Source organism: Alligator mississippiensis, chromosome 9 (genome assembly GCF_030867095.1).
Source record: "Alligator mississippiensis isolate rAllMis1 chromosome 9, rAllMis1, whole genome shotgun sequence".
NCBI classification, from domain to species: domain Eukaryota; kingdom Metazoa; phylum Chordata; order Crocodylia; family Alligatoridae; genus Alligator; species Alligator mississippiensis.
This window is the reverse complement of record NC_081832.1, coordinates 60,908,342-60,934,255: the sequence shown is the minus strand read 5'-3', so window position 1 is coordinate 60,934,255 and position 25,914 is coordinate 60,908,342. Positions and strand designations below refer to the sequence as shown.

Here is a 25,914-nt window from a genome sequence, read left to right as displayed (position 1 = left end):
TTCGTATTCTTTTCACAGGTTCTTCTGCACACTGGCACAGCTATGCAGAGCTCCAAAACATTTATTAGTACAGACACAAAGTCTTCTTGCCCCACCCCTTTGCAGTGATGAGTAACAAAAATAAATTGTATTCTCATTTCTTGTCAAATAAAAGATACTGCAGTGAGAGAAAGCTAGTGCCCCAGTCACTTCTGACACTGGACTTAAAAGCTCTAAAGCCACTTGGACACTTTGGAAAAGGTTATCTTTGTTTTGTCTTGCAAAAGAGGGTTAAGGTTTGAAGAGTCAGTTGTTCCTATCCAGTCACATACTAATAGCATACCCTATGCTGCAGTAACCAAGTGAAAGGATCCTTGCATTTTGCTTAAGGATATATCCTCAGAGCATAAACTAGCACTGAGAAGCCTGGATAAACATACCACTCAGAGTGTCTTTCAGTTATATTCAGATCTAAGCTATCTGGGTATCAATCCAGCACAATTGGATTGAAGTGAATGGATTTATTCTTGATTTTTGCTGGTGTAGGCAAGATGTTTTCTATTTCGATTACATATCATACAGAGATAAAGGAAAGGAGGGGAGAGAGCAGTCAGGTGCTGTACCTTTGAGCACTAAGTTTTCAGTGGCGATGCGTAGGGGGTGCACGAGGGTGCATGTGCACCCCCTGAGAACGCCGGTGCACCCCCTGATCGGCCGTGCTCGCCGCTTAGGTGATGGACAGGAGGGGCAGCTGGTGCCCCCCTGCAAGTGCCGGTTGATCGCTGCAGCTGCTCCCAGAAGCGGCTGCAGCAACTGCCCTCAGGGGAACTCCCTCTGGGCAGTGAGATTGGCCCTGGAGGACCCCTCCCCCAAGGGCATCAAGACTGGTTTCGGGGGGGGTGGGGGCATATGCCCCCCCTGACTAACGTGGAACCAGTCTCCCATGTGTAGCGTTCAGTACAAGAAATAACTTTCCATTAGAGGAATGCCCCGCAGACATTGAGGGTAAAAGCATCAAGTGCAGCTCAGTGTTAACTGAGAGAACATTTCAAAATAAGACTTTCTTCACTGGAAGGAAGCAACAGTGCTGGAATCTACCAGCCTGTGATTTATTATAGGAAAGAAAGACTTGGCAGCTAAGACTGCAGGGTTCATTTCTGCATTCTGCGCTTCCCCGAGAGGACTGAGTTCAGCCATTCATTCTTCTGGGCCTGGCAAAAACTAGTGTCTTCATTACTGATCAGGAGCTGCCCGCTTGCTTTGGGCAACACAGGCAAAAAACACTACTGCTGAGAAAACCACTTGTAGGGAGTGGAGATGACTTGTGCTGGCGCATTGAATCCTCCATCAAGGACCAACGCTGATCAGCTGTATCCAGTCCTCATTGCCCAGACTGACAAATGCTGTCCAGTCAGATCTCAAGGATGAGTGGGGCGAGGAACACACATCCACACACACAAAACATGCACCCACTGGAGAGCCGTGTTTATGTTAACAGAGCTTTGGACTCCTTTGGGACCGCTTCAGCTCCCAACATTTTGGAACAGGTTGAGGCCCTGAAACGTGCCATGCAGAACACACCCAAGCACTTACATTCTAAATACAAAGGCATTGCCAAGTTTAGGCCAGAAAACATGGCTAGGGCTTGTTCCTGCTCCTCTTAGACTGGTTATATTGATGCTAAACTGGTGTCCTGTTGGGCTACAGTAGAGACCCTATTCCTATTAAGGCTCAAGGTCTTTGCTACCTGCCTTTAGATATAAGAGGCAGGATGGTCATCAGTAATGCCATGGCAAGGGGAGGCAAGCAGGGCAACTGCCTCTGGTGCCAAAGCAAAGGGGTGCCAACAGGCGCTGCCCAAGTGGAGCAGGGCATGGGATGGAGCTGCAAGCGGCTCATTTTGGTGGGGGGGAATGGGAGAAGGGTGGCTCCTGCCACTGCGTGCACTCCCGAACGAGCATGGGGTGGGGGACATGTGCCCCATGGATCTGTGCACTGGGCAAGGGTGGGCTGCCTCTGCAGGCTTTGCCCCAGGCACCGAACTTCATTGCTACGGGACTGGTCATCAGCATTATTCTTAGACTGGCTGAAAGTACAGAATAGCACATATAGAAATCAAGTATGAATTTCCTGCCTGGTGTCCTACAGCACCAAGCATGGATTTTTGGTATTCTAAAGCTGGTCTGCTTGGTTTCATTACAGCAAATGTCTGTATCAGGAGTTATTCAACTCATCTATTGAGTTATTCATCCCATCTGGGTTACAGGTGAGAGAAGTGTAACAAAGCCAATTTATTTGCTATATTTACACTCAGCTGATTGCAGCTGTACACTTCACTCAGAAGAAAAGAGAAGAACTATGTTAGTGTTCCCCTTTTATTTCCCCTAGTCCTTCTTGCTCCCAGGGCATCTCTGATAAAAAAAAAAGACTTCCACATTTGAGATTTTTTAGAAGACAAGGAAAGTCTTAAATAAACACACTAAAAACAACTGCCCCTCATTTTATGGCTATCACACTTACACAAACCAAGCTCACTTCAGATTAGGGGTTGCAACAGAGGCAGGGACTTTATCTGGACACTGGTAAGCAAATGGAGCTCACTTATCCCCCTTCTCATTCAGGGGCAATAGATGGGTTATTGGGGGTGGGAGGAGGTCTAAGGAAACAGCGCTGTTCACAGGACCCACCAGGCCAGTATGATGTTTCTTTCTGCTGTTTGCATTCTGATTCTGTCACTCTCCTACAGTGGCCATGTATTCCTGGGTAGCCCTTGCTCTCTCCATCAGACTGTTTTTTTCTGAATCATTCTGCATGCAGTTCTGTAACTCTTCTTTCCCAGTATTGCCAAGCACAAGCATTCAGAAATCTCAGCTGAGGCTCCCAAAGTCTTGCTTAAAAAAACACGATGAGGGGGTTTCTTCCCCTTAAAGAAGAGAGGTAATGGGTCCATTTGTCTGTTGTATCTGAGCCTTGAAGGTGTCCTCATGTTAAGTTTTCAAGCTTTCCTCTAACACTATGAGGGCCAAAGATTGATTTTTGCTTTTTAATGAAAAAATGGTGGCCCTTATCCAATCAATGTGTATCCACAAGTGTAGGTGAGGAAAACCACCAAACAACACGAGACTCTTGATTGCATCAGATCAGTTAAGAACTCTTCCAGCCCCTGTTGGAGCTAAAGTTCTTTGATAGTTCATTCAGCTTGAACTTATATTTCTGCCAGACGACTACAACAGCAAGTGAGAGTCTTTGACCAAACATATTCTCTGTGTCTGGAACACTCACAAGAATACTCCACAGTCCCTTTGAACTAAGACTGGATAATACAAATAAAAATGTATCCCCAAAATATGTACACTGAAAGTTTGGGCATGAGCAATGGCACATAATGGAAACGGTCTCTCCTTCATAGCAGCCTGAATCCCTAGCTCTGCTCTGAATAGCTTAGTTTTATCATTTTACCACAGAGTGGGAAAAAAGTAGCAATAATAATCTCTATTAAGCAGCCAGCTACAGCTCAGCATGGGGCACTACAATTAGAAAGAGAAGAGCGAAAGTGCTTGACTCCAACCCCCTCGCACTCTATTCTCTAGGGCACCTACAGGGACAATAAACTGCCTGGGATTTAGGGACTTGGCTCTAAGGCTGTAAACCATTTCCCACATTCAGATCTGTTCTGCTTGTGTCCTTTGGATTACTGAGAATTTGCATGAGAGACTCGCATGGGAATAGAGCGTGCATGGCCCACAGATCAGGAAAAATTCAAGAGGGGGAGAGAGCAATTCCTTTTCCTCAGGCCTGTTGGGGGCATTTCTATTCATGAAATAATCTTGGTGGGATCCCTACAGTTTGCACTAAGTGGCATGCCACATGTTCAAGATATAGTGCCAAACAAGCCCGCCACAACTTTGAGTGATATCTTTGTGGCTGGTTTGTGATTTTACAATACCATAAATTCTATGACTGTGTGGCCAGGTGCTATTTCTGATGTGATTAACACCTTAACTGAATGAGAACTATAATGTGTGCTGGAGGCCCAATGTTTCTAAAATAGAGGGAGCATGCTGAGACAGACATACAGTTGGAATTTTCTTAATTCCTTAAATATATATCAATGGACGTGCGCATGCACACACACACTCACAGCATTAGAATGATAATTGCACGTGATTAATATAAATGATGCTCAAGTACTGAAACCTTTAGATCAATAAGACTAAAGCCTCATTACCTGGGATTGAAAATAAGAATGAATACCTTACTCCCAGTAATCTTTAATTATTGAAGTTAAGGCAAGCAGTTTTTTTCTGGCAAATGAACTCAATCCAATAGAGGCCACAGGAGGAATCTTAAGAGAGCCTCAGTATTCTTGCTGGACACAATCAGTACAGACCTAGTCTTACACTTACTTTGTCACATTTTATATAGTCCTAATAAAGGTGTTGCTCTGTTGTCTCACCCTTACACGTGCTGTGAACAGAAACATACTTCCTCAGCGAGTTCCATTCCTCAGTCACAGATATGAAGGGACTGGTCTGTGACTGCAGAGCTCCTCATGGTTACAGCTGGGCATGAAACGGAGATTTCAAAATTTAAAAAATCTTCTGCACTTGGATGGTGTAACCCTATTTGGGTTCTGGGAGTGACTGTGATACCCTTTGGTGGCCATGCAACCCTTACCCAGCTCCAGCTCTAGGGTGCCCGTCCCTTCTTACTTGTCTGCCACGTCATTGTGCGGGCCGGGAGCGGTCCGAGGCCCTTTTTCGCGTGGCGGGCTGTGGCCAGCAGCCCGGACACGCCAGGTCGGGGAAGGCAGGCGGCACGCTAGAATTAGGTATGGACGCTTAATGGTTGTTTAAGATTGTTTACTTACACCGTAGATGGTCGTGGTGCAGGCTGGAAAACTTCCAGGAAAACTTTGCTTAAGTCCTAGTTTAAAGACTCGGACAGAGCTCTGGATTCACTCACAATTCACTCACATGAAGTTTGCTAGGCTGCGTGGAACTTTGCGCGCAGGGAAGGGTACGTCGAGGGATCAGGCGGCGACGGGGAGAGGCGAGAGGCTGATCAGACCCCTGTAGCCTTCTTGATATTCACGCTGGGTCCAATAGGCTCCGCAGCACTTAGAGATCTTCACGAGACGTGAAGTCTCCTCCTCCTGATGGTCGTGGAGTCCTCCAACTTGGGCGGAAACCACTCAAGCCTCTTATACGGCTAGCAAGCCAATCACTAGCCGTCACGTGGGAATAATTTAGAACTAGCCAATAGTGGGGCACAAATATAAATACAAATGGCAGGAACTCCTTGCAACGTGCATTTCTGTGTTGCAACGAACAAATGCACCCTGCAAAGAAAGCTACAAATGGCGGGAAATAATTCAGCAGTGCCGAAGCACACACAGACAAAAATCACACCCTTGGGTTGTGACAGTCATATATTGTTCAGTTGGAAGGGAGGCTGCCTAACAGGATCTAGAGTGAGCCCCAGTTCCTCTAGATATCAGCTTGCTCTTCTGAGCTCCTGCTAGTCTCCACCCTGCCCTCACTAGGTGGGCCCATTGGCCCACCAGTGCCCTTCCCCAGGGCACCTGCTAGCCTTAAGGGGCTAGCTAAATCACAGGCTCCAACTTCCCCAACAGCTGTGCCCATGCATCATAGACATTACCAATTAATGACTTCATTGGTCACTTGGCCTCAATCCAATAACAGGCCACCTCAGACCTCTATACCCTTGTTGGGGCCTCAGTCTTACTGGCCTCAGCCCCTGTTCTCTCACTCATTCCCTTAGCCTAGGCCCACTGTGCTGGAGCTGGCTTCAGGATCCAGCCATTGACTGCCTAATCTGGCTTTGTTTGTCCTGTCGTTGCTGAGCCTGCTACCTCAACAATACCCTTGCTAAGCCTGCTTAAGTTCCTGGGTCCCTGGCCCTTGCCTCCGTCCCTTTCATGCACATGACCCCCTGGCCCTGGCTCCACCCTTCCTGGGCACTGGGCACCTTGTGCGGCTCCTGTCCGAGCTAGGCTGCAGCCTTTCTTTCTCTCCCTCTCTAATCTTCAACCTCCCCCTGGGGTCTAAGCCCTGAATCAAGGCCCCTAGCATGGCTCTAAACACTAGCATGCCCTGCTATGGGTTAAACTGCCAGGCATCCCGCCATGGCCTCTGCTCACTCCACTTTCAACCATGCCCAAACAACTGGTTGAAACTGTAACCCCAAAGAAAACTTTGTGGGTAGCACAAACTCAACCCCCTTTGGGTCCACATGTAAGCAATGGCTACCTGCCTGCATAACAACATAACAAGATCTCCCCTTACCCCAGGTAATATTTCCCTGTAGGGCAGACACATTCAGTGCCAGTACCAGCTAGAAGCTCTCCTGCATTCTCCCTGCTCTGGAGCTCTGTGGCCTCCAAGGCCACACTGCCCCCCTCCTCCCCCCCGGATCAGGGCCTATGCTTTAATATCTCCCTGGCCCTGCCCGTGGGTGATCAGGTGCCTTGCAGAGCTACTGCAGGTGTTTCCCAGTTCAGCTTGCTGGCTCAGCCTCAGGATGACTTACTGCTGCTGGTCTCTTCTGCACTCCTATCTTGTCTCCCATGCAAAGCTCCAGCCCATGGTGCTACCGTAGCACAGCTAGTTCTGGAGTAAGTGCTTGCATCAGGTAAATTCCTGAATACCTATCCCCTGGCAGCCTTTTATGAATAGCTTTCCCTGCCTGAGGCCCTCTCTGCTTCTCCTGCACCCTTAAAGTAACAGGAGCCTTAAGCTCTCTAGGCATCTATACACGTGCTCCAGGGTGTGTGGAGGGGTGGGGGGCACTGTAATTAAAGAAGCTCTGATAGCCACTCTAATTAAAAAGTGCCCACAGCATCATGCATATTCAGCATCCCACGCTTCAAAATGGTCGTGGGGCGCTTTAACTAAAGCTTGTTTGATGAGCTTTAGTTAAAGTGCCCCTGCCGCCATTTTGAAATGTGGGGATGCCGAATACACATGACACGGAGGCTGCTGGAGGGCGCTAATAAGCACAATCCAGCAGACTCACAGATGCCTCAATTAACTGAGTCTGCTCCAATGCGTGCTAATTAGCACACACTAGAGCAGAGGTGTGTCATGTGTGTAGCTACCCTCTGTTACAATAAGCCCAAAGCCTGTGGAAGATTTTTCTTAGAAAAACAGAGACACACTGAGATCTCCCCAGCATAACTGGTAAATACATTGGCTGGGCCACTGATGTGGAAGACACAGGTTCAAACCCCTGCTCGTCATGATTCAGAGCATGGTCAGAAGGAACTTGTGTCTCCACATCTGATGAGCAGTGGGGTGGGGCTTATCTTAGTCACTCCGGTTAAAGCTGTCAGATTCTCAACTAGGACAAGCCATGAGATTTGGGTTCTCACTTGCAATTTGAGTGTCTCTAAAATCTTAATCATTTAGAGCAGGGGTCAGCAGACTTTTTGGAGCAACAGGCCAAAGCAATGCAGCTCCATTTGATTCAACATTTTTAATGTGTCTGCTGCTAAGCAATGCACATATGCCTCACTGCAGAAGTGCCCCAGCACTAAAATTACACCAAATGGCCTGGCTACCAAAACACTGCTGATATCTAGACTTCACAGGCCAGATCCAGCTCTTGGGCCATTGGTTGCTGATCCCTGATTTATAGCAAGGATTTGCCCCTGGATCTCCCTCTGTATGACAGTCAATCATTTGCATGTGGGCTACTCTGGGGTAAGACTGTCTTAGATACACATATTTTTATTAGAAATACTATTTTGGACCTGAGAAGTTTTTCCAAATGAAGGATTTTGAAGTTTCACTCAAAATGTTCCACTGGAAAAAACTGATGATCTGTCCTTCTGCATGGTTAGCTGGTTAAATGGGCTATTAGTAAACCACTGGGTGGTTGTAGGGTTGTTGCTGTTAATGCTATTTTGTTATTGCAGTGTTTCTTTCTGGTTTCTGGTAGGTTTCCAGAGCCCTGCCAGTTCATAAGAAGGAAGCAGGATAACAGACTTGAGCGACTTCAAGTTGAACACGTATCCCTCAAAATAAGATAGCTGACAGGTGTAGTGTGAAACCTCTTTCCCTGGTGCTTAGTTTCTCTTTAAATTACCCAGCATTCATTATTGCAAGCCAGACCCTTAACAATATTTCAACATAGATGGGTTTAATGGTGGGTTGTCAACTTGATTAATGCCTTAATAGAAGTCCAACAGAATTTCTTATAGGAATCGTCATCCTTTTCCATTGGGGTAACAGCCAAAGCTACCAGTGAGTGCACTCGGCATTGTCACTGGGTTACATGTCCACTGCTTTATCAGTGGATTGGATGGTCACTAGGGCTGTGTGAGGCTTTGGACCGTGGTTCGGATTTGGAGAAGCTTTGGATGCTTTGGCATCCAAAGCAGCATAACCGGATCATAGAGATGGCTTTGTTACACTTTCTGAAGTGGGTTGGAGCTTCCGGACTGCTTCAGAAAGGCTTCAGAGCTGCCTCAGAGATCCGGCCATAGGGTATAATGGGGAATCAATTAAATATCTATAACTTTGGTTTTTTTGTCTGACTTGGATGAAACTTGCAGAGATGGTAGCCAATGCTGAGAGCATGAAGCCTGCCAAGTATCAAGAAGATAGGTGCAGGGGGTTGGGGGGAATTGCACCCCAAATTCCTGAAAGGAAAACTCAAGTCACATGTATGCGTTACACCACAGGGGGGTGAAAACTGCAGGGGTGATGGCTCCTGCTGAGGCCACAAAGCCTGCCAAGTTTCAAGAAGATCAGTGAGGAGTTTGGGGGTACCTGCACCTCAAGCTGCTGACAGGCAAAACTCGTGCCATGGGTGACACTGTGTGTGTTAAGGTGCAGCAGAGTGAAAGTTGCAGGGATGGTAGCCCCTGCTGTGGCCAGGGAGCCTGGCAGCCGTCGAAGAAATAGGTACAGGGGTTGTGGGGCCCTGCACCCCTAGCTGCTGACAGGCAAAACTAGTGCCATGGGTGCTTGTGCAACTGACTGTCTCTGATTTGGGGCAATTCATTGTCTGTATTGATTATTTCCTCTCCTTAGTCTGTGGTTTTGTAGGTGTTAACCCTTGCTAATTACGTGGCTACATTAGCTAGCTACTTTGTATTGAGCTGGTCCCTGAGTGAATCATGATTGATTGGTAACTGGTAACACAGTAGCTTAGCAGCCAGGCCTACAGTAGTGTCTTCCCACCCAAGACAGACAGTTTCACAAGCACCCACCTCACGAGCTTTGCCCATCAGCAGCTAGGGGTGCAGGGCTCCAGAACCCCTGCACCTATCTCCTTGACAGCTGGCAGGCTTTGCAGCTGCAGCAGGGGCCACCATCCCTGCAGCTGTCACCCCATTGTGTCTTAACACACACAGGGTCACCCATATCACGAGTTTTGCTTGTCTGCAGCTTGAGGTGCAGTTTCCCCCAAACCCCTGTACCTATCTCCTTGAAACTTGGCAGGCTTTGTGGCCTCACCAGAGGCTACCACCCCTGCAGTTTTCACCCCCCTGTGTTGTAACAGACATGACATGAGTTAGGCTTTCAAGAATTTGAGGTGCAGTTACCCTGAATCCCTGTACCTATCTTCTTGAAACTTGGCAGGCTTCATGCTCTCAGCAGAGGCCACCACCCCTGCAAGTTTCATCCACATCAGACAAAAAACAACAAAGTTATAGATATTTCATTGATTCTCCATTATACTCTATGGCTGGATCTCTCAGGCCGGATCGAAGTGGAAACCCAGTCCGGAGCTCCGGATTGGATTGCTGGCATCCAAAGCAGCCAGATTCAAAGCTGGATCGAATAGCTGCCTACTTGCACAGGCCTAAAGGTCACCAAACTGAACTTTTAAAAATAAGGAACATTATTAGTTTCTCCCTCTGTACTTTTGCATAGCACAACAGTAGAGATATAGTATGAATAAGCCACCAAAAATATATTCATGAAGTTTCCCAGAAATTGTTTCAACTGTTCTGCAGTCAAGGGGGAGTCATAGTTCATACTCAGATTCCAGAAGCAATTGTCTTACATCTGTTGAAGTATTTCCATTGCGTGAAGCCAAGTGTCCAAAAAGTTTTCCTCCATAAGAGTCAGGACCAATTTTAATGTCAAAGTCATATTTCTTTGGACCTTCAAAAATGTGCACATGCCAACACCAAGGAATCATGTGATTCTGTTACTGTACCCCCTGTCTTCCCTCACTCATGGCCCTATTGTTTTTTCTCTTGTTCATTAAGCTGCTTCTAAAATTATACAGGACAGGAACCTTGCCTAATATTTTCAAAAGTGATTTGTGAGTTTTATTGTCTTGATTATGGTATAACCCAGGGGTTGTAACTTATGGCCCATGGACCAGATCCAGCCCACAAAGAGGTGCAATCCAGCACCAGTTATTGGTAGGGGTCTGGTCTGGGGGAGCTCCAGCATGGTGGATCTTTTGAAAGCATGCTGAGCACCTGCCCTATGAAAACCAGGCCTCCTTAAATTATCTTAGCTGGGGCAGTTCAGACCTGAAGCACCCTAATTATAAGTCAGGGTTGAAAATTTTGTTTGATAGTTTTTTGTTTTGTTCTTTAATGGGCCTAGTGTGCTCTGAGAGCTGTGTATCCTTGTTACCATATCCCTGCTGAAAAGCAGTTTTCAGGCTGCCTACGTAAATAAGCTTGACGTGTTTCTTTGTGTTTCCTACTGAGGAGGTGGCCAGACACCGCTAAAATCAACACTCACTACCCAGTTGTTGGGCCCAACAGAGAGGCCAAGAGTTGGATGCGTCGTGAAGCTGAACTCCCATTTCACTCCTAGAAAGGTTCTCACCCTGTCAGTACTAAATCACACACCCTTGGCAGGAAAGGGAGGTTGTACCTGGCCACTGTGCCTCTTCAGTAAATAACAGGCTTCAGGCTCTTGGAAGCTTTCATCGAGGATAGATTCAATTTCTCAGATTCTGCAAACTCTGATGAATCAAATCACTGGAGAAGGCCGGTTTGGGGAGCCAAAGGAATAACAAATAAACAAGCAAACAACCTATAAGGAAGTCAGTGTTAAGTCTTAATCAAGTAGGCAGCTTCCTTTTCACCCCACGTATACTGTTCAGCACTACCCAAATGCCAGTGACACTTTTGTTAAGGGCTCTTGGAACAAGAGTATTGGAATTACTAACAGCAGCAAGAGCCCTTGACAGAGAAGGTAGCAGAAAGGTCCCCTTTGATTGCACCACCCAGGTCCAGGTGCCAGTTCCAGGTGCCTGTCGCACAGAAGGTGTCATCCCCTTGGGTGGATCGTGGGTGCCATGTAAAACCCAGGGGCCAGTCTGCAGCAGTATCAGATGTGGCCACTGACAATAAATGGCTGTACGTGTAATCATGAGAGGAATGAAGGATACTCTTATCTTTCTGTGCAGCCTTCTGGACTGGTGAACACTGGCAGTCCCAGCTCTATTTCATCCCCTCTTTCATTGCTGTTTGAATCAGTCAGTGGCCGCTCTTCTTATCCCACTTCGTTGGCAACAGAGGAGAGCAGTTTCTGTGCCCATATTTTTAGAAAGACCAACTGGTATCTGGATTCACTATACATTTCTGCTGTGCTTTGGGCCAAAAGTTCAGTGCCATGTCCCAGCTATTCAGATACCATGGCAAGTACATATATAAGTGCGCTGAGAAAGGGAGAAGCCGAGTACAGCCAGAATCTCCATTGTCCATGCAGGGGGAGGGAGAATTTCAGGTTAACACTGTTGTACTGGAATGTCACAGGTGTGAACTGTAAAGATGTGCTTTCTTTTTCTGTTGCATCCCCCTTATCAAATCTCTCACAGAGCATTCTGCTTTCTATAAAAACTTAACCTTTCTTCATTTACTCATGGACAATAATAAAACATTTCCTGAAAGATTTGCTGGATAGGAATAAAACAGTTACCTATTCTTCAGGGTAAGCCAGCTCATTCATTCCTTCTGATCAGGTTGAAGGAAGCATTTTCCATCTCCATGGGCTTTCCTCTCCCAAAGGCAATTCACTCTACAGTGGCTAAGGAAATCATATCTGATTGCACTAAAGCAACAAATGAGAATATTTTTAGAGAGGGGGGGGAAATGCACAAGCAAGCACTCTTGTCATGCAAATGCAAAGGAGGAAAAATCATTGCTGGCAAGTAACATGGCAAAACTCTCTTGACTTCCATATAGTCACAAACTGCTACCAGGGTGGAGATTTCATAGTTTGATTTTACAGCATTTCCAGGGAGTTACAGCACTTGTGGGACACAGGTCCAAATTGTTCAGTAGTTTAAAAGAAACAAGGCAGAAAATCTGGGACAGACAAGGGGAGGAATAGGATAACATTCCCCACCAACGTGAGGAAGTGGTCAGTAAAGCTAACCGCACCTTGTCCTGCATGTACAGATGCATCACAAGCAGGTCCAGGGAGGTAATCCTTCCCCTCTATGCGGCGCTGGTCAGGCCACAGTTGGAGTACTGCATCCAGTTCTGGGCGCTGCACTTCAGGAGGGTTGTGGCTAGCATTGAGAGGGTCCAGAGGAGGGCCACTCACATGGTCAAGGGGCAGCGGGTCAGGCCCTACAAAGAGAGGCGAAAGGGCCCGAATCTAGTCAGCCTCCACAAGAGAAGGCTGAGAGGGGATCTGGTGGCCATTTACAGACTCACCAGGGGGGACCAGCAGGAATTGGGTGAGGCTGTGTTCCCTCGGACACTACTAGGGGTTACTAGGAATAACAGCCACAAATTGCTAGAGAGACTGTTCAGGCTGGATATCAGGAGGCATTACTTTACGGTTAGGGCTGCCAGGCTCTGGAATGGGCTCCCAAGGGAGGTAATGCTCTCTCCTACCTTGGGGGTCTTCAAGAGGACAGATATTTGGCTGGGGTGTTATGACCCCAGAACTCGTTCCTGCCTAGGGCAGGGGGTCGTACCTGATGATCTGTTCAGGTCCCTTCTGACCCTAAGCACTAGGAAACATTGCTTTAACTCCTGTTGCCTTGCAGCTGTTCCATTCTGGCTAAACTAGAATTTCTCAAATTATCCAATGCCAGGGGGGAAATCGTACCTTAAATCTAAAATTCTGTATGGAGTAAAATATGATTCATGTTTAGAATTTAGCAGCTGGACTGATCATGCTAAAAGCCAATGGTTTTTGCTGGTCACAGTGACACTTAGAGGCAGCGTTGGGGCTGTTGATTTATGCCATGATAAATGAGTGAGCATCTGGGTCTGCACTGATGATGGATAATGTTGCTACCAAGCGGTAATGTAAAGTTAAATTTGTGGAACAATAATAAGACAAGTTAGAACAGGGGAAGCATGAATCTGGGATTAGGGCACTGTTTTGAAACTCAGAGACCTGGATTCACTACTTGTTCTATCAGAAACTGTGCGACCTTAAGCAAGTTGGTTACTCTCTGTGTTCCTCTGGTTTTCATTTGTCAAATAGGGACACTACTCCTGCTTGGCCTTTCAAGGTGTCAGCTGTAAACTGTGAAGTGTTCAGGTACTATGAGTAATGGGGCCAGAGATCTTAGACCTGTGTCTTTCTCCTTGTTGAAGTTGGTTCAGAAGTTTGGCTGAAATATAATCATGAGATTTGTGTTCCTCCTAGGAGAAGTGATTAAAAATAGAGTGGGAAGTAGAGCAGATGGAAAGATGAAGGAAAAGAAATCAGAGGGAAAGTAAAAAAGGAGCCAAGTAGGGAAGGAAAAACAAGCTAATCCTGACAACCCATATACCTGGGTCCTACATGTGTCAGTCTGCTGCCACTGTTAGAAAGGTCCTTTCCTCCCAAAATTTAACTGGAAAAGTCCGAATAACTGAATAAAAATAACTGAAGCTGAATAGCCCTGGAAAAAAAATGCACATTTAAATTACAGAGGGAAGTAGCTTTTGAAGCTCAACTAGTTTCACAAACCCTCTGAACTTTTCCATGCAGCTTGAGATGTTCAGGAGTCCTCCATCTCCCTCTCCCTGATGGTTTTGTCCCTCTCTCTGTGTGCTCCCACAGGTCCAGCCTGTTTAAACCAAGCATACTCCTCCGAGTTTTAGGAGTCTCCAAGTTACGTTGGGCTAGATCCTTGGTTGGTGCAAATCAGTATAGTTATGTTGCAAATCAGTATCAATACAGGTTATATTGGTTTTAGTGGGGCTATAACCATTTGCAGCAGTTGATTTGAATCTTCTAGTACAGTAATAGGTAGACCTTCACCAGCACACTATAGACTGACACATCGAGCCACTTAGAATCATCATTGCATAGGCTCTCTCTCTCTAAAGCTAGGGCCTTCTTTAGTAGATATGAGATGGACTAGTGACTACCTATTAGAGATGTCATGCTGTAACCTTGCATAAGGATAAAAACAGGTGGTATTACCACATTGCAACATGAGAACACCACATCATCACAATCTAGTGTTGTAATCCCAGGATGCATTGATTTTATCTCGCATGGGAAATAGAGCAGGGTTGTGGCTGTGGTGGCAAGCTGAATTTCAGGCTGTTCTTTTATGTTGGTGGTTGTGGTGTGATACAAGGTGGATTTGCCAAAACCAGAGGAAATACTTCTGTGCCAACCAGGATAGATTTAAGCCATGGTCCCCTCCTCCTTTGCACAAATATATATCTGCTGGAGTGGGCTAAAAGTGTAACTCATTCTTTATTTCCTTAAAAAATATCACATCATGAGCAACAGTGCTGCTCCACCGGGGTGTTTGCCCCTCGGGGAACATGCATGTTCCAGGGACTCCTCTGGACTGAGAAAGTAAGAGAGACCACAGAGACTTTCCACTGCCTGGGGATTTCTGTCTCTTCAGCCCTCAATGAACCCCCAGCAAAAGTCCCAGTTGCTCGGTGTATACTTTAGCTGGCTTGCAAATGTTATTTTCTTTTCCCCACAACTTACTGCCTGTATAAAATGGCTGTCCTGGAGCCTATAATTTATATATTGCAATTAAGTAAAAAATGTGTAATTTACAATACAATAGAAGCATTTCCCTCAGTTTTTCCCTTCTTTCATCGTTTATTAATATAAAGAAGTGTAATACGGTGAATGACATCCAGCTGGCTCGGTTGTTAGCAATTGGTTGCACACAGGCTGTAGCTTTCGTCTCCCTAGCGCACAGCTCTGTCTCTCAGTCATTACACTCTGGTATGCAGGTGTCTTATCCTGTTATCAGGTCTGTTCCTCATAGCCTTATACGGAAGGAGAAACTGGGAGTCCCAAGCAAGGATTTAGAGATCCCTACAACTGCCTTCTGTTTTGAAGCTTATGTTTTGGTTTGTGCATGCTGAGGAGCTCAAGTAGTGGGTCAGAGGAAATGTCATGGAGAGGTCGGGCAAACAGCAGCTCCCGCTGCGTTACCCGGAGCAGCGCATAGTTAGCATTCCAGAGCAACATCTGATTTTCGCTTTTACAAGGCAGATGTTTAAGAAAAGCGCCCTGATGTTTTATTTTAATTACTGTTTTCCCTGCCCCCATTCTGCGTGCACACACATATTCAGAAACCATAAATAAGAATTCTTTAGGTTGTACACTTAGTGGGGAAGCCAGCCCTGCCTTCCATCACTGTCTGGATATGGCTGCACACTGATATGCCTCTCGCACCAGTTTTACAGTGGTGTAAATCTGTGGGTCCTGTTTTTCTTCCAGCTACCCTGCTGCAAATCTGGAATTACTCCCACTGAAGCCAATAGAATTACAGCAGTGAACAGGAGAGGAAAATCAGACTGGTTGACTTCAGAGGGTTTACTCCCGATTTGCACTAGTGCAAGAGAAAGAAGAGTTGAGGCCCAAGATACAAACCTGATTAACACCCCCACACCCCTAACCAAGGGAATGTTGGGGATCAGCTGTCGACCTCTGCTCTACCAGTGTAGATCTAGGTAGAGGAAATTGATAACTTCACTGGAATTATTCCTGATCTACATAGTTGTCACCAACATCAGGATCTGGCCAGTCACCACCATAGCTTGGGTCCTGGAGAATCACATGAAAACATGGAGGTATTTTTTTTCCTGTTCTCCAACACAGTGCACTTTTGTTCCTATATAAAATTAGTTGTGCTTGGTGAATTCCTGCTGCAACCTGCTGTCTTCAGTGAAGCTACAACAATGATGGATCTAGTCCAGGTAGCTTACCTAACAAAGTGTTTTTATAAGAGCAGGGGGACTAGGCATGGCAAGTAATAACCCCTAATGTTGCCACCACACCTAGCACCTTGGACAACAAGTTAGTTTCTGCCTTGTGCCTGCCAGGCTATGTTCCCTGGGCAGTAGTATCAGCTCCTCCCAAGAATACCTTACCATTTACCACTCTGTTGGTCCCAAATGCAGATACTATGGTACATGTACAGGTGTTGCACCTGAAACTGCCACTAGCATAAGATTCATTAGGCTGTCATTCTTCCAGGACGCTCAAGCCATATAGTACAAAAACTACAGGGTCATTAAGAGGTTGACTTTGACCTACATTTCCATGGGCCAGATTTCCTCATCCTCACACTGAGCAGGGATTGCTCTAAGAGCCAGGGAATAAAAGTAGAGGAATCTCACTGCACAATGTTGGGTATTCATTGCCTTATAGAAGACTCTCTCCAAGTCAACCTGCCAGCCCCCAGGTTTAAATGGAAAGAAAGGTGGAAACAAGGCTTACATTTTCAGGCTTTTCCAGGAGGCAATACAAGAAAGTACATGGGCTCCTTCTGGCTGGAAGGGCTAGAGAGATGGGAAGCCAGTGCTGCAGTGGGTGTCAATCTTTGTCTCTACGTTAGAGAGAATAAAATAGGAAGATTAATGCCCACTGGTCTGGTGTTTTCTATTGGCATTCAGCCAATCTGTTAATTGTTTTTAAATGAACTTTTTAAGAGTGTGTGCTTGTTAATAGAGTGGTTCAATTAGTATGTATTATACAGTACAATGCATGCAAACCTGTTATTTTCCATAAAGTCAAAGGGGAACAGGGGTGCTTTGGCAGGAAAAAGTAATGAATCTGCCTAACAAAGAAAAGGAGGATTTTTTTACGTATTCTCTGTTGTGAGGATCCTCCATAAACCCCAAATCCTCTCAGACAACAGCCCTTCTCATACTGACAAAGACCAGAGTCCCAATAAAGAGAACACAACACGCTGGAAAAGAAATGTGGTCCTCACTTTTAAGTTCTTCTCTGTGAGGGTCGTGGCTCGCAGGCATAGGATGAAATGGAGAGCATGAAAATAAAACATACCCTACCAAGCGAACACCCCCATCACCATCCTCAGGAGTCCCTGGCTATAAGCATGAAATACCTGCTGAGGATCTGCTTCTGCGCTGCAGTTGGGAGATGTGATTGGAGTCGCTACCTAAGCCAGCTTGAACCTGGCTAGCTAGCATACCTGGAGCAGTACAGATGTAGCAGTGTGGGCTTCACAACTGGCTTGCTGCCCAAGTATGTACTTGGGTCCCAGGGAGATTTGTACAGCTGGTGCTGAAACCTGGGCTGTCACAGCTTCCATGCTGTCAGCAGCTGAGCTAGCAGCATTAAAAAGTGAACTTGGCAATGTCTACACAATACTGCAGTCACACCTCTGGGCTACATGAGAGACAAGCTGGTAGAAGATGAGAACTGCCCGGCATTACTGAATGTGGGAGACAAGGAGTGATTAAAGTGCAAGGAATACTGTACAACTTTTCCTTCCTTTTTTGTGCTCATTAGCTGTGTATATCTTAGAACAGGAGGTCACAAGAAAGAAACGGTGTGTTTTAAGTAACTACTAAAGAGTATCCACAAGAAATGAGTGAAACTATGATCGGTGTTATGGAAACCTGAGTCTAAATGTTAAGCTTGTCAAATTGGGGAGTAGGAATAGGCAACATGACCTATTTGTCCTATCAAAACTAGCCAAATGCAGCTTGAATTTAGAAAACCAAATTATCACAACAATAGTTCATAAGCAGTCTGCAGATCAAAAATCAATTACTTCTCTAGTTCTTATTCAGGCATGCTGCTAAGTAAGGACCCACAGAGTTTGACTAATGGTGGCTGAGAAAAGTCATCAGCTCCCAAAACTGGGTGTGAAACACAGCCAGAATGTAGCTCTTCCTGACTTGGAGGAGAAGGTATTATGTTGCGGTTCCTGTCCTATAGAGCCCTGCTCTGCTTTGTGGATGTCCCGTGTCTCAGTCTGTGCACATTATTTGCCCAACGTATATTTTCCTCTTATTTTAAAGAAAATCCCTTAAAAAAAGCAATGCAATCTCTTCTTGGAAGCTACAGGCTGGAGCTTCTGTAAGCCCCAGGTTCTTTTAAGTTTCCTTGTGAACATCAGCTCAAAAGCTCCACCTATAGGGAAACTGAAAAAGATCCCTTTGGGCTCCAACTCAGGAAGAAAAGAAAAGCAGTTTCACTCCCTGATTCCAGTTTTCATGTAGGAAAAACTGCTCCAGCAGGTTTCCTGTTATGTTACTGAACCTGGTATGTTAGGTTTCCCCTTTGCTGCTTTCCGTTCAGCTTGCTATTAAACCTTTAGCTCTGGGTCTTTCCCTGCACCTGCCATGGTACCATTGCCCACCAAAATAAATGGAACCTCAATACTGTATGTGTTACATTCCACATAAGAAATTTAAACATTTCTTGTCTGATCTCATATACGTCTAGTTGGTGAGCTGTCTGGAATAGGAACTATGAGCTATTTAACTTCCAATAGCATCTGGTATCTTGTGAATGAAGTGACAAACTAAATGTAACTCATGAGAAAAATATTATTTACCAATTCAGTTTCCACTGGACTGATGTTAAATGGATCTCAGACAAAGCCCGTCATGTATTTTACTAGCAGTGACAATAGAAGTACCTACAGTCCATAGTCCTTTTTAGGAAGGGAAACATCCAGGGCCAGATTCTCTTCCCTTTTTTTCCTTTTGTGAATAGTAGAAACCTTTATGGCAATTAGTGTTTCAACATTCATGTGTGTCCTCAGGGTTTAGTTTTGTTTCCTTAAATATTGTGTCTCTAGTATTTATAATTTCCATTATTACTGGACAGTCATCACACACACGGCTGAGTCAGCAGTGTGTTTGGAGGTCTTTACTTGACCCGCAAAAAAACACTGCATAATTTATCACGGACAAGAGTTTCTTTTTATGAGGCTCCAATCCACATTGGTCAACTGATGTTGCAAGGTCAGGATCAAGTGACAGTTTCAGATCTACATAAGGGGCCAGGTCTGGTGTCCTAAATGTGCTGCCTATCAAGACAGTGCTGCACTGGTACTGATATGGGAAAGCATTACACTGACTCTTCCCATCCCATGTCTGCATTTAGTCCAACATATATCTGTCCCCTTCACTTTCATTAATCCTATCTGCACCCTTTTCCCTTCCTCCACTTCCAGCCAGGGCTGTCAAAATAATGCCATTGCTCTGTGACATGACATGAGTGGAAATGGTTCTTCGGAAAAATTTGAGCACTCAGCAGTAGAAGTGCTAATGACTCATAGTGCAAGAAGCAGAATTACTCATTGACTCATTCATTTAAGTGAGAACCCATAAGAGAGTCTTCCCCTCAGCTCAGGAAACCATTTGTCTGTAAAAGTCATAGCAGCAAGTTTGGTGGTTTCCTACTGTATCATTCCTATAAGAACCGTATCTAAAGCTAGTGAAGTGCATGGCATCTCTTCATGGACTGGGGTGGGAAATGTCTTTGCAGCAATCCCATAGCTGTTGCCAGGGACTACATTACTGAACAGATTTCCTCCAGTTGTCAGGCTGATTTTGTGCCTCAGCAGGGCAAGTCCAATGCTGCTTTGGTTTCCAAAAAAAGGTCTCATTTTTCTGGTTTCATGCTGTGCAACACAAAACCTTGTGCAAAATGTGTTTCCCATATCAATGAGTTCAAGACTCATCCTCCCCTTTTAAGAGGGAGGACTGCTCAAAATAAGTTTCTAAGCATTGCAGATGATCAGATTCACATCACAAAAGTTAGTCCCTCCTCTGGAAGGAAGGAAGGAAGGAAGGAAGCGCAGAGGGTGGGCTGCATTTTTATAGAGCAGAAACAGCTTGGATAGTTTTGAAGCCAGAGTTGGAAACTGAATGGAATTGGCAGCCAACACTTTCACGGACCTTCTCTTATCATGGAAATGAGCCTATTCACACTAGAAACGGGGCTTTATTTAATTTTTCTTTGCCCCAAAATGTTGCAGGAGTTGTATTGTGTTTCATGGCACAAAATGTCTTTTTACCTCCTTTGAAAGCCTTCATTTAAAAAAAACAAGTCATGTTCATTAAAACACCATTCAAAAATAGGAAACAGTTATCTCCGGTATTCTGACATCCATTCATTTTCAAGATCTTAAGAGCTTCCTTGTCTTCTGTCTGTCAAACAGGTTCATCACTTAATTGTCTGAACACCTTATATAATTAAGGAAAGCGAGGGTGTCATATCCTAAGAGTGGTACTGTAATGGGGTTTCCCAACTGGTTGCGGGGGGAGGGGGACAGAGGAAACTGAGGAGTCCTGTGAACAAGAGATAGGCCAACAATTAGCTGTGTATGAGTTTAGATAATATGCTCAGACACTTGAAAAGGGGAGGCACTTGCTAACTCATAAATCCTAGAGAGGGCTTTCCCTGCTTGCCATGGGATCTGGTGTGTACTGAGTGCATGGACCCCAGGCTTTGCAACCTAAATCTGCCAGTCTGAGTCCTGACTGTTACAATGTGTGTGTGCTTGTACATGCCACAAGCATAGGTGTCAAGTGCAACCTCCATCAGTTGGTTAAACACTCTTGAGAGCTATGGAGAGTTTTGTTGCCAGCTCTCAAAGAATCAGAATTGGGTGCTTGAGTGCCTAGGCTGTGGTTGATGGACGGAGCAGACACCAGCAGCAACTGGGGAGATGTAATCTCTCTCCTGGGACTGGCTGTGGGGTCTGTTGTCTACTAAAAAGCTGTACTGAAAAGCTGATCATTCTTCTCTAATCCACAGAGATTCCTGGCTGTCCTGGAATGGTTGAGAGTTGAATGGATGGACCTCTCGTCCTCACCACCCTGAGCTCACAGGGCTCTGAAAAGATAGAAAGCAGGAGTGCAGTCAAGCTTCTTTGAGACTGGGGACACTGTGGGAAACTACCATTTTGGCAACTGCCTTCATCCCAGCCCATCACCCATGAGGAGTCATCCAAAGGAGAAGTTGAAGTAGTGACAAAGAACCAATGAGGATCCATCTGCACTTCAAGCATGTAGGGAACATGGAAAAGGGGTATCTGCATTGAAAGAACCACTTTCCAGGAGTCAGCCATGTGTCCAACCTGGGAAGGCTGTGGCAAGGCACAACAGAAGAAGGATCTCTTAGCACCAAACGAGCTGAGTATTCAAACAGGGAGAAGGACACCAGTGGGTTTCCCTGCCACACCAACCTTGGAAAGCATAGTTGTAAAAGGAATGAAAGCTCCAGTGATGCACTGTTCTCTTTATAGGCTAATTAATGGAGGAAATGTCAAGCTCACTGCTGCATGGTCAGGCCAGGTTAGGAACATGTCCAGGTTTTGCCTGGCTGTGGGTTTTAAATGAAAATGAGAAAACTATTAAAGACTAGAAAGAGAAGGAATGTTGAAATTTGCTTTGACTTCGTCTTAGCTTCTATCCGTGGTACCTTTCCTGTCTCTCTCTAGACATATAAGTACCCTGCACAATATACTGTCTCACTCAAGAGAAAGAGCACTATTATGATGGGTCAAATACTGATGTCCTCAGGTGGCTTTTACTCAGTTCTTTTTCAGCCTAAGCTCCTATTAACTCCAGCACACTGGCTTCAATGGCATTGTACTTGAGCATGGCCTAAAGTGATCTGACTCTATACTTTTGCCCTGAGCAGGGATGAGAGGAGATCTACGTTACCTTTACTTTTTCAGCACCAATGTGCAAGCATCACTAAAGCCCAGTTTTTACACTTGCACACCAATACCATACAACATCCAAACTCCTCATACGCCTATGAAGAATGGCAAGTCCACACATATGCATCTTGAACACTGGGCTCCCCAAGCTTGTAAACACACAAAGACAATACAGAAGGGCTCTAAAGAAAAAAGCTACTGGTTTGTTTATTAACAGCTTGATTCCATGATGTCTGGAGGATGTCCGACAGATGTATTTAGAATCCTCATTCCCCAGCTGGCTTCACAAGAGTTGAGAGACCAGCACTTTCCAGAAGCTCAGCATCTCAAAAGATCAGGAAGCCCTTAATCATTTAGAAGAGAACAGAGAGCACTACAGGCCCCAACAACAACCGATAGGAAAGAAACTCAAACAGTAGGAAAACATCGCAGTCTTAATGGTAAATGACTGTCCTGTTTGCAGACTAACCTACCCAGCCTGTGACTGCAGGTCTCAGTGCAACAACCTGCTTACAGCCACCTGAGCTCTAAGTACCAGCAGTGGTGATGGCAGCCTGGCTGCCTGCAGACGGCAGCTGAACTCTGCTTACAGTCCTGGTTTGACATGAACTGCGCAGACAGCCTGGGTTTCCACTTCTGAAACCTTCCACAAGGATGTGCAATTGTATTTATTTATTTATTTATTGCTACTCAATGTAAAGCCGTACACCCACCCACACTTCAGTCTGTTGTCAGCCAGCTTCTTAACTGGCGTCTGTAAAGAGAGTCACTGAGAATGCCTACTGTGTAGCGGGCCGTCAGCTCTAGCACAATAAAAACAAGCTGTTTCATCTTGGTTGCTGGACCTGTGGAGGAGGGAGGTGGCAGTCTGATGTTGTTTGCTGTGTACACATGCAAAAGGCACAGTGTAAGTGTGTGCATGGGAGAGTGTGCAGGTAGACAAATGGGGCACAGAGCGAACACAATTGTATGTATGGGCAGGTATACATGTATCCACGTACTGGTTATATACTCACTTGCACTTGATATCCTTAATGTTATTTTCTTGGTGCTACCATCCATTCCAGAGCAGAGTTCACTTATATACAATGTGTGATGGGTCTGCATACTTGGGGTGCAGTGGAAAAGCAGTTGAGATGTATTTTTAGGGCTTCAGACATATAAATTCAATCCCCTGTCTGGATTCAAACCAGGGCTGCCCTCAACTGACCCAACTATAAATAGGTTGGGGGAGTCATTCAGGCTGGGAGGGTCAAAGGCAGCCAGATGTGGTGCTGGCCATGTGCCATTGGCACCAGAAATGTTGCACTTTAGCTGTAATTGTCCTGAGGGCAATGAGGCTCGCATGGACCTTGTATACTCCCCCACAGACCAGATCCTCAGCTCGTGTAAATGGGCATGATTCCATTAAAAAAGCAGCCATGCCAGCTAATGAGCTAGCTCCGTATCTCCAAAGAGGTCTTTCCTACACTCTTGTATAGCGTAGCCAGAAGGATTCTGGCTGTGAAGTGACTCTGTAGGCAAACACGGTAAGTGCTCTCTTCCCATCATACCTCACACTCAGGGCTCAGCCATTTGAACCTGTTTGACAAGGAGTGAACACTGGCCACAAATGGTCACTCATCCTGTTTTGCTGCCCCAGAGCAAATTCTACAGAATCTCCCATGACTTTGCAGGCTACAGTGCAAGGCCCAGTCCCCTTTTAAGCTCGTGGAGTGCCCTGTTGTAGCGCCAAGCTGAGGAGCTATTTGAGTCACCGAGGAGCTGTGGCTGATCTAAGGTCTAATTCCTAATTAGGAATTTCTAATTAATTTGATCAAAGGTCTAATAATGAGTGGGAAATTCTGACAAGTGCTTCCATTCTGATTTAGAAGGAAAACCACAATTTTCAGAAGGTCTCTCTGTTAAGAAATTTCTTTTTTTTTTTTTAAGTTTGGAAAAACTGAAAATATCCCCCTTGATTTTTTCCCCAAAACCAAGCAGTGAGCTGCTCTGACTCCTCAGATTCGAGCTTTGAGCAGGTGGGGCACCCACTGAGCTCTCCCAGAGTGGATGAGTCTCACACCACTGGAAAGTTACCTGAGTCATCTTGAATCAGGTGAGGATTTTTCTGGGGGAAACCTTTTTTTTTTTTCCTCCCCAGAAAGTGCTAATTCATTGAAACATGATTTTTGTGGGAATGTACAATTTCTGTCAATATATTTTTTGCTAGAAAGAGGTTCACAATTCCAGGATGGTACTTCTAGTGAAAATGGAGAAGTGAGAGGAGTGGAAGAAAGAGAGAGTTTTAAAATCTTCATTATGCAACTATTAGAAACAAGTGGTGAAAGGCCCTCCCATGGGCTGGGAATGAAACACTTGCCAGCAACGAAACACGCTGGAGACCAACTCCCCTTCCATCCCCCCATGCCCATCATGAGGTTGCAAATGTAGGACCAGCTGTCCACCTTCCACCTTGAACAGGGGCCCCTTGATAGCCCAGTATGACACAAAAAGATCCATGTTTTGTTGCAAGGTGAAGAATCCAGATTTAAGTGTGCAGATTTAAGTGCGCCTAGATCAGACAGCAAAAAAGAGTTGAGGGTGTCACAGCCAGTTTCTGTGGCTTTTCAGAGTTGCCATCATGGGCTGGCCAAACGGGAAATTGGCCAGGCAGATCACAGTCCCCTTGGTCGCTCAGTACAGGATAGAGAAGATGTGCTCTCAGTACAGGATAGAGAAGATGTGCACAGTCTTACGGAAGTCCAAGCCTAGCATGTGAAAGAGGGTCCTGAGGGCAGGAAAGAGAGTGGAGACAGACAGAGAGAAAAAGGATTGACCCATCCCAAAAGAGCACATAGTTTAGTGGGTAAGGCCCTTAAATGGGGCATAGGAAACCCATGCTGTGCTTGAGTCCAGACCAAAGATGTGACACAGTCTCTTACATGCCAGGTGAGTGCCCTGCCTTCCAAAACTCTTGATTATCCTGGAATGGGGCACTCTTGGTATGACTTGTTAGAGCTGTTCTATCACATAAACACTTGCTCAATCAAGGGCTTGAATTTTAGTTTCCTGCTTCCCCAGCACCTGTCCCAAGTACTGGATTATTGGCTATTCTGGAGAAGGCAGGAGTCTCATTTTTCATGAAAAACGTGGAAGGGTTTTTCCAATTTGTCCCAATGCTGAACGAAAAATCACGCCCATGAAACAGCATAACTCTTTCCCATCTAACTGTATTTTCAGGGCTTCCAGGCTCCCTGCTGAAGAGGTAGCAACAGACCTCTGAGTAGAGCTTGGAGGCTCCAAGCTTGAGAGGAGGGAGCCTTGGATTCCCCTGCCCTGGGAAAGGTCTGTGTGTTGGACTGCCCTGGAGCTCAGATTCTGGATGCCTGGATTCCCAGTCATCCCACAAGGTAAACTAAGGAATCCCAGCATATCAGACAAGGAATATAAGCATAACAGCCAGGGTTCCCACCTGTGAGTCATCAAAAGCTCATTAAGTCCAATATATTTTCATGAATCATTTTTGGTTTAACACACACACAATTTCCAGTGAAAGCCTGTTTAGTCAGGAAATTGCCAACCAGCTTTGGTCACAGTTTCTTCATTAGGACTGTCCCCTTGGGATTACTTCACAAGTTACAGAGCAACACAGGACCTTTTTGGTTACTCTACTTGCTAAATACTTCGTGTTGGAATAAGTGAAGTGGATAATTTCACTGCTAACTCATAAACGTGACCCAACAGTAATCTATGGCTTACTTATTGCTGATTACTTCCTCATAGAGTCATGGCAACAGAGGGAAAAGAGACCTATTAGGTTTGTTGGAGATCACCTGTCCTGAGGCCTGCAGACTTGTTCCCTATATTTCTTTGGCTAATAGTTTGTTAAGTCTATTTTTAAATGCTTCAGACAAGTAGACTCTTACCACTTCCCTTCGGAGACTACCACAGAGCCCATGTCAGGCAGGAAGCTTCTTTTAATATCCCACCTACATTTCCCTTCCAAAGATGTCATTCCATACTTCCCAACTGTGACCCTTTAATGCACGCAGATCATCATGTATGAGGGTAGAGGTCTTTTAG

At 45.5% G+C, this 25,914-nt stretch overlaps 1 protein-coding gene across 1 annotated transcript in view; it reads left to right on the top strand.

Annotated features, from left to right (window-relative positions):
* ADRB2 (adrenoceptor beta 2) overlaps positions 1-22,684 on the top strand; it is a 47,488-nt gene extending 24,804 nt beyond the window's left edge. The window contains exon 2 of the mRNA XM_006277862.4: positions 20,940-22,684. Coding sequence (XP_006277924.1) covers positions 20,940-20,974 — 35 coding nt within the window. The 3' untranslated portion in view covers positions 20,975-22,684. The remainder of the gene's footprint in view (positions 1-20,939) is intronic.
* Positions 22,685-25,914: the final 3,230 nt, after the last annotated feature.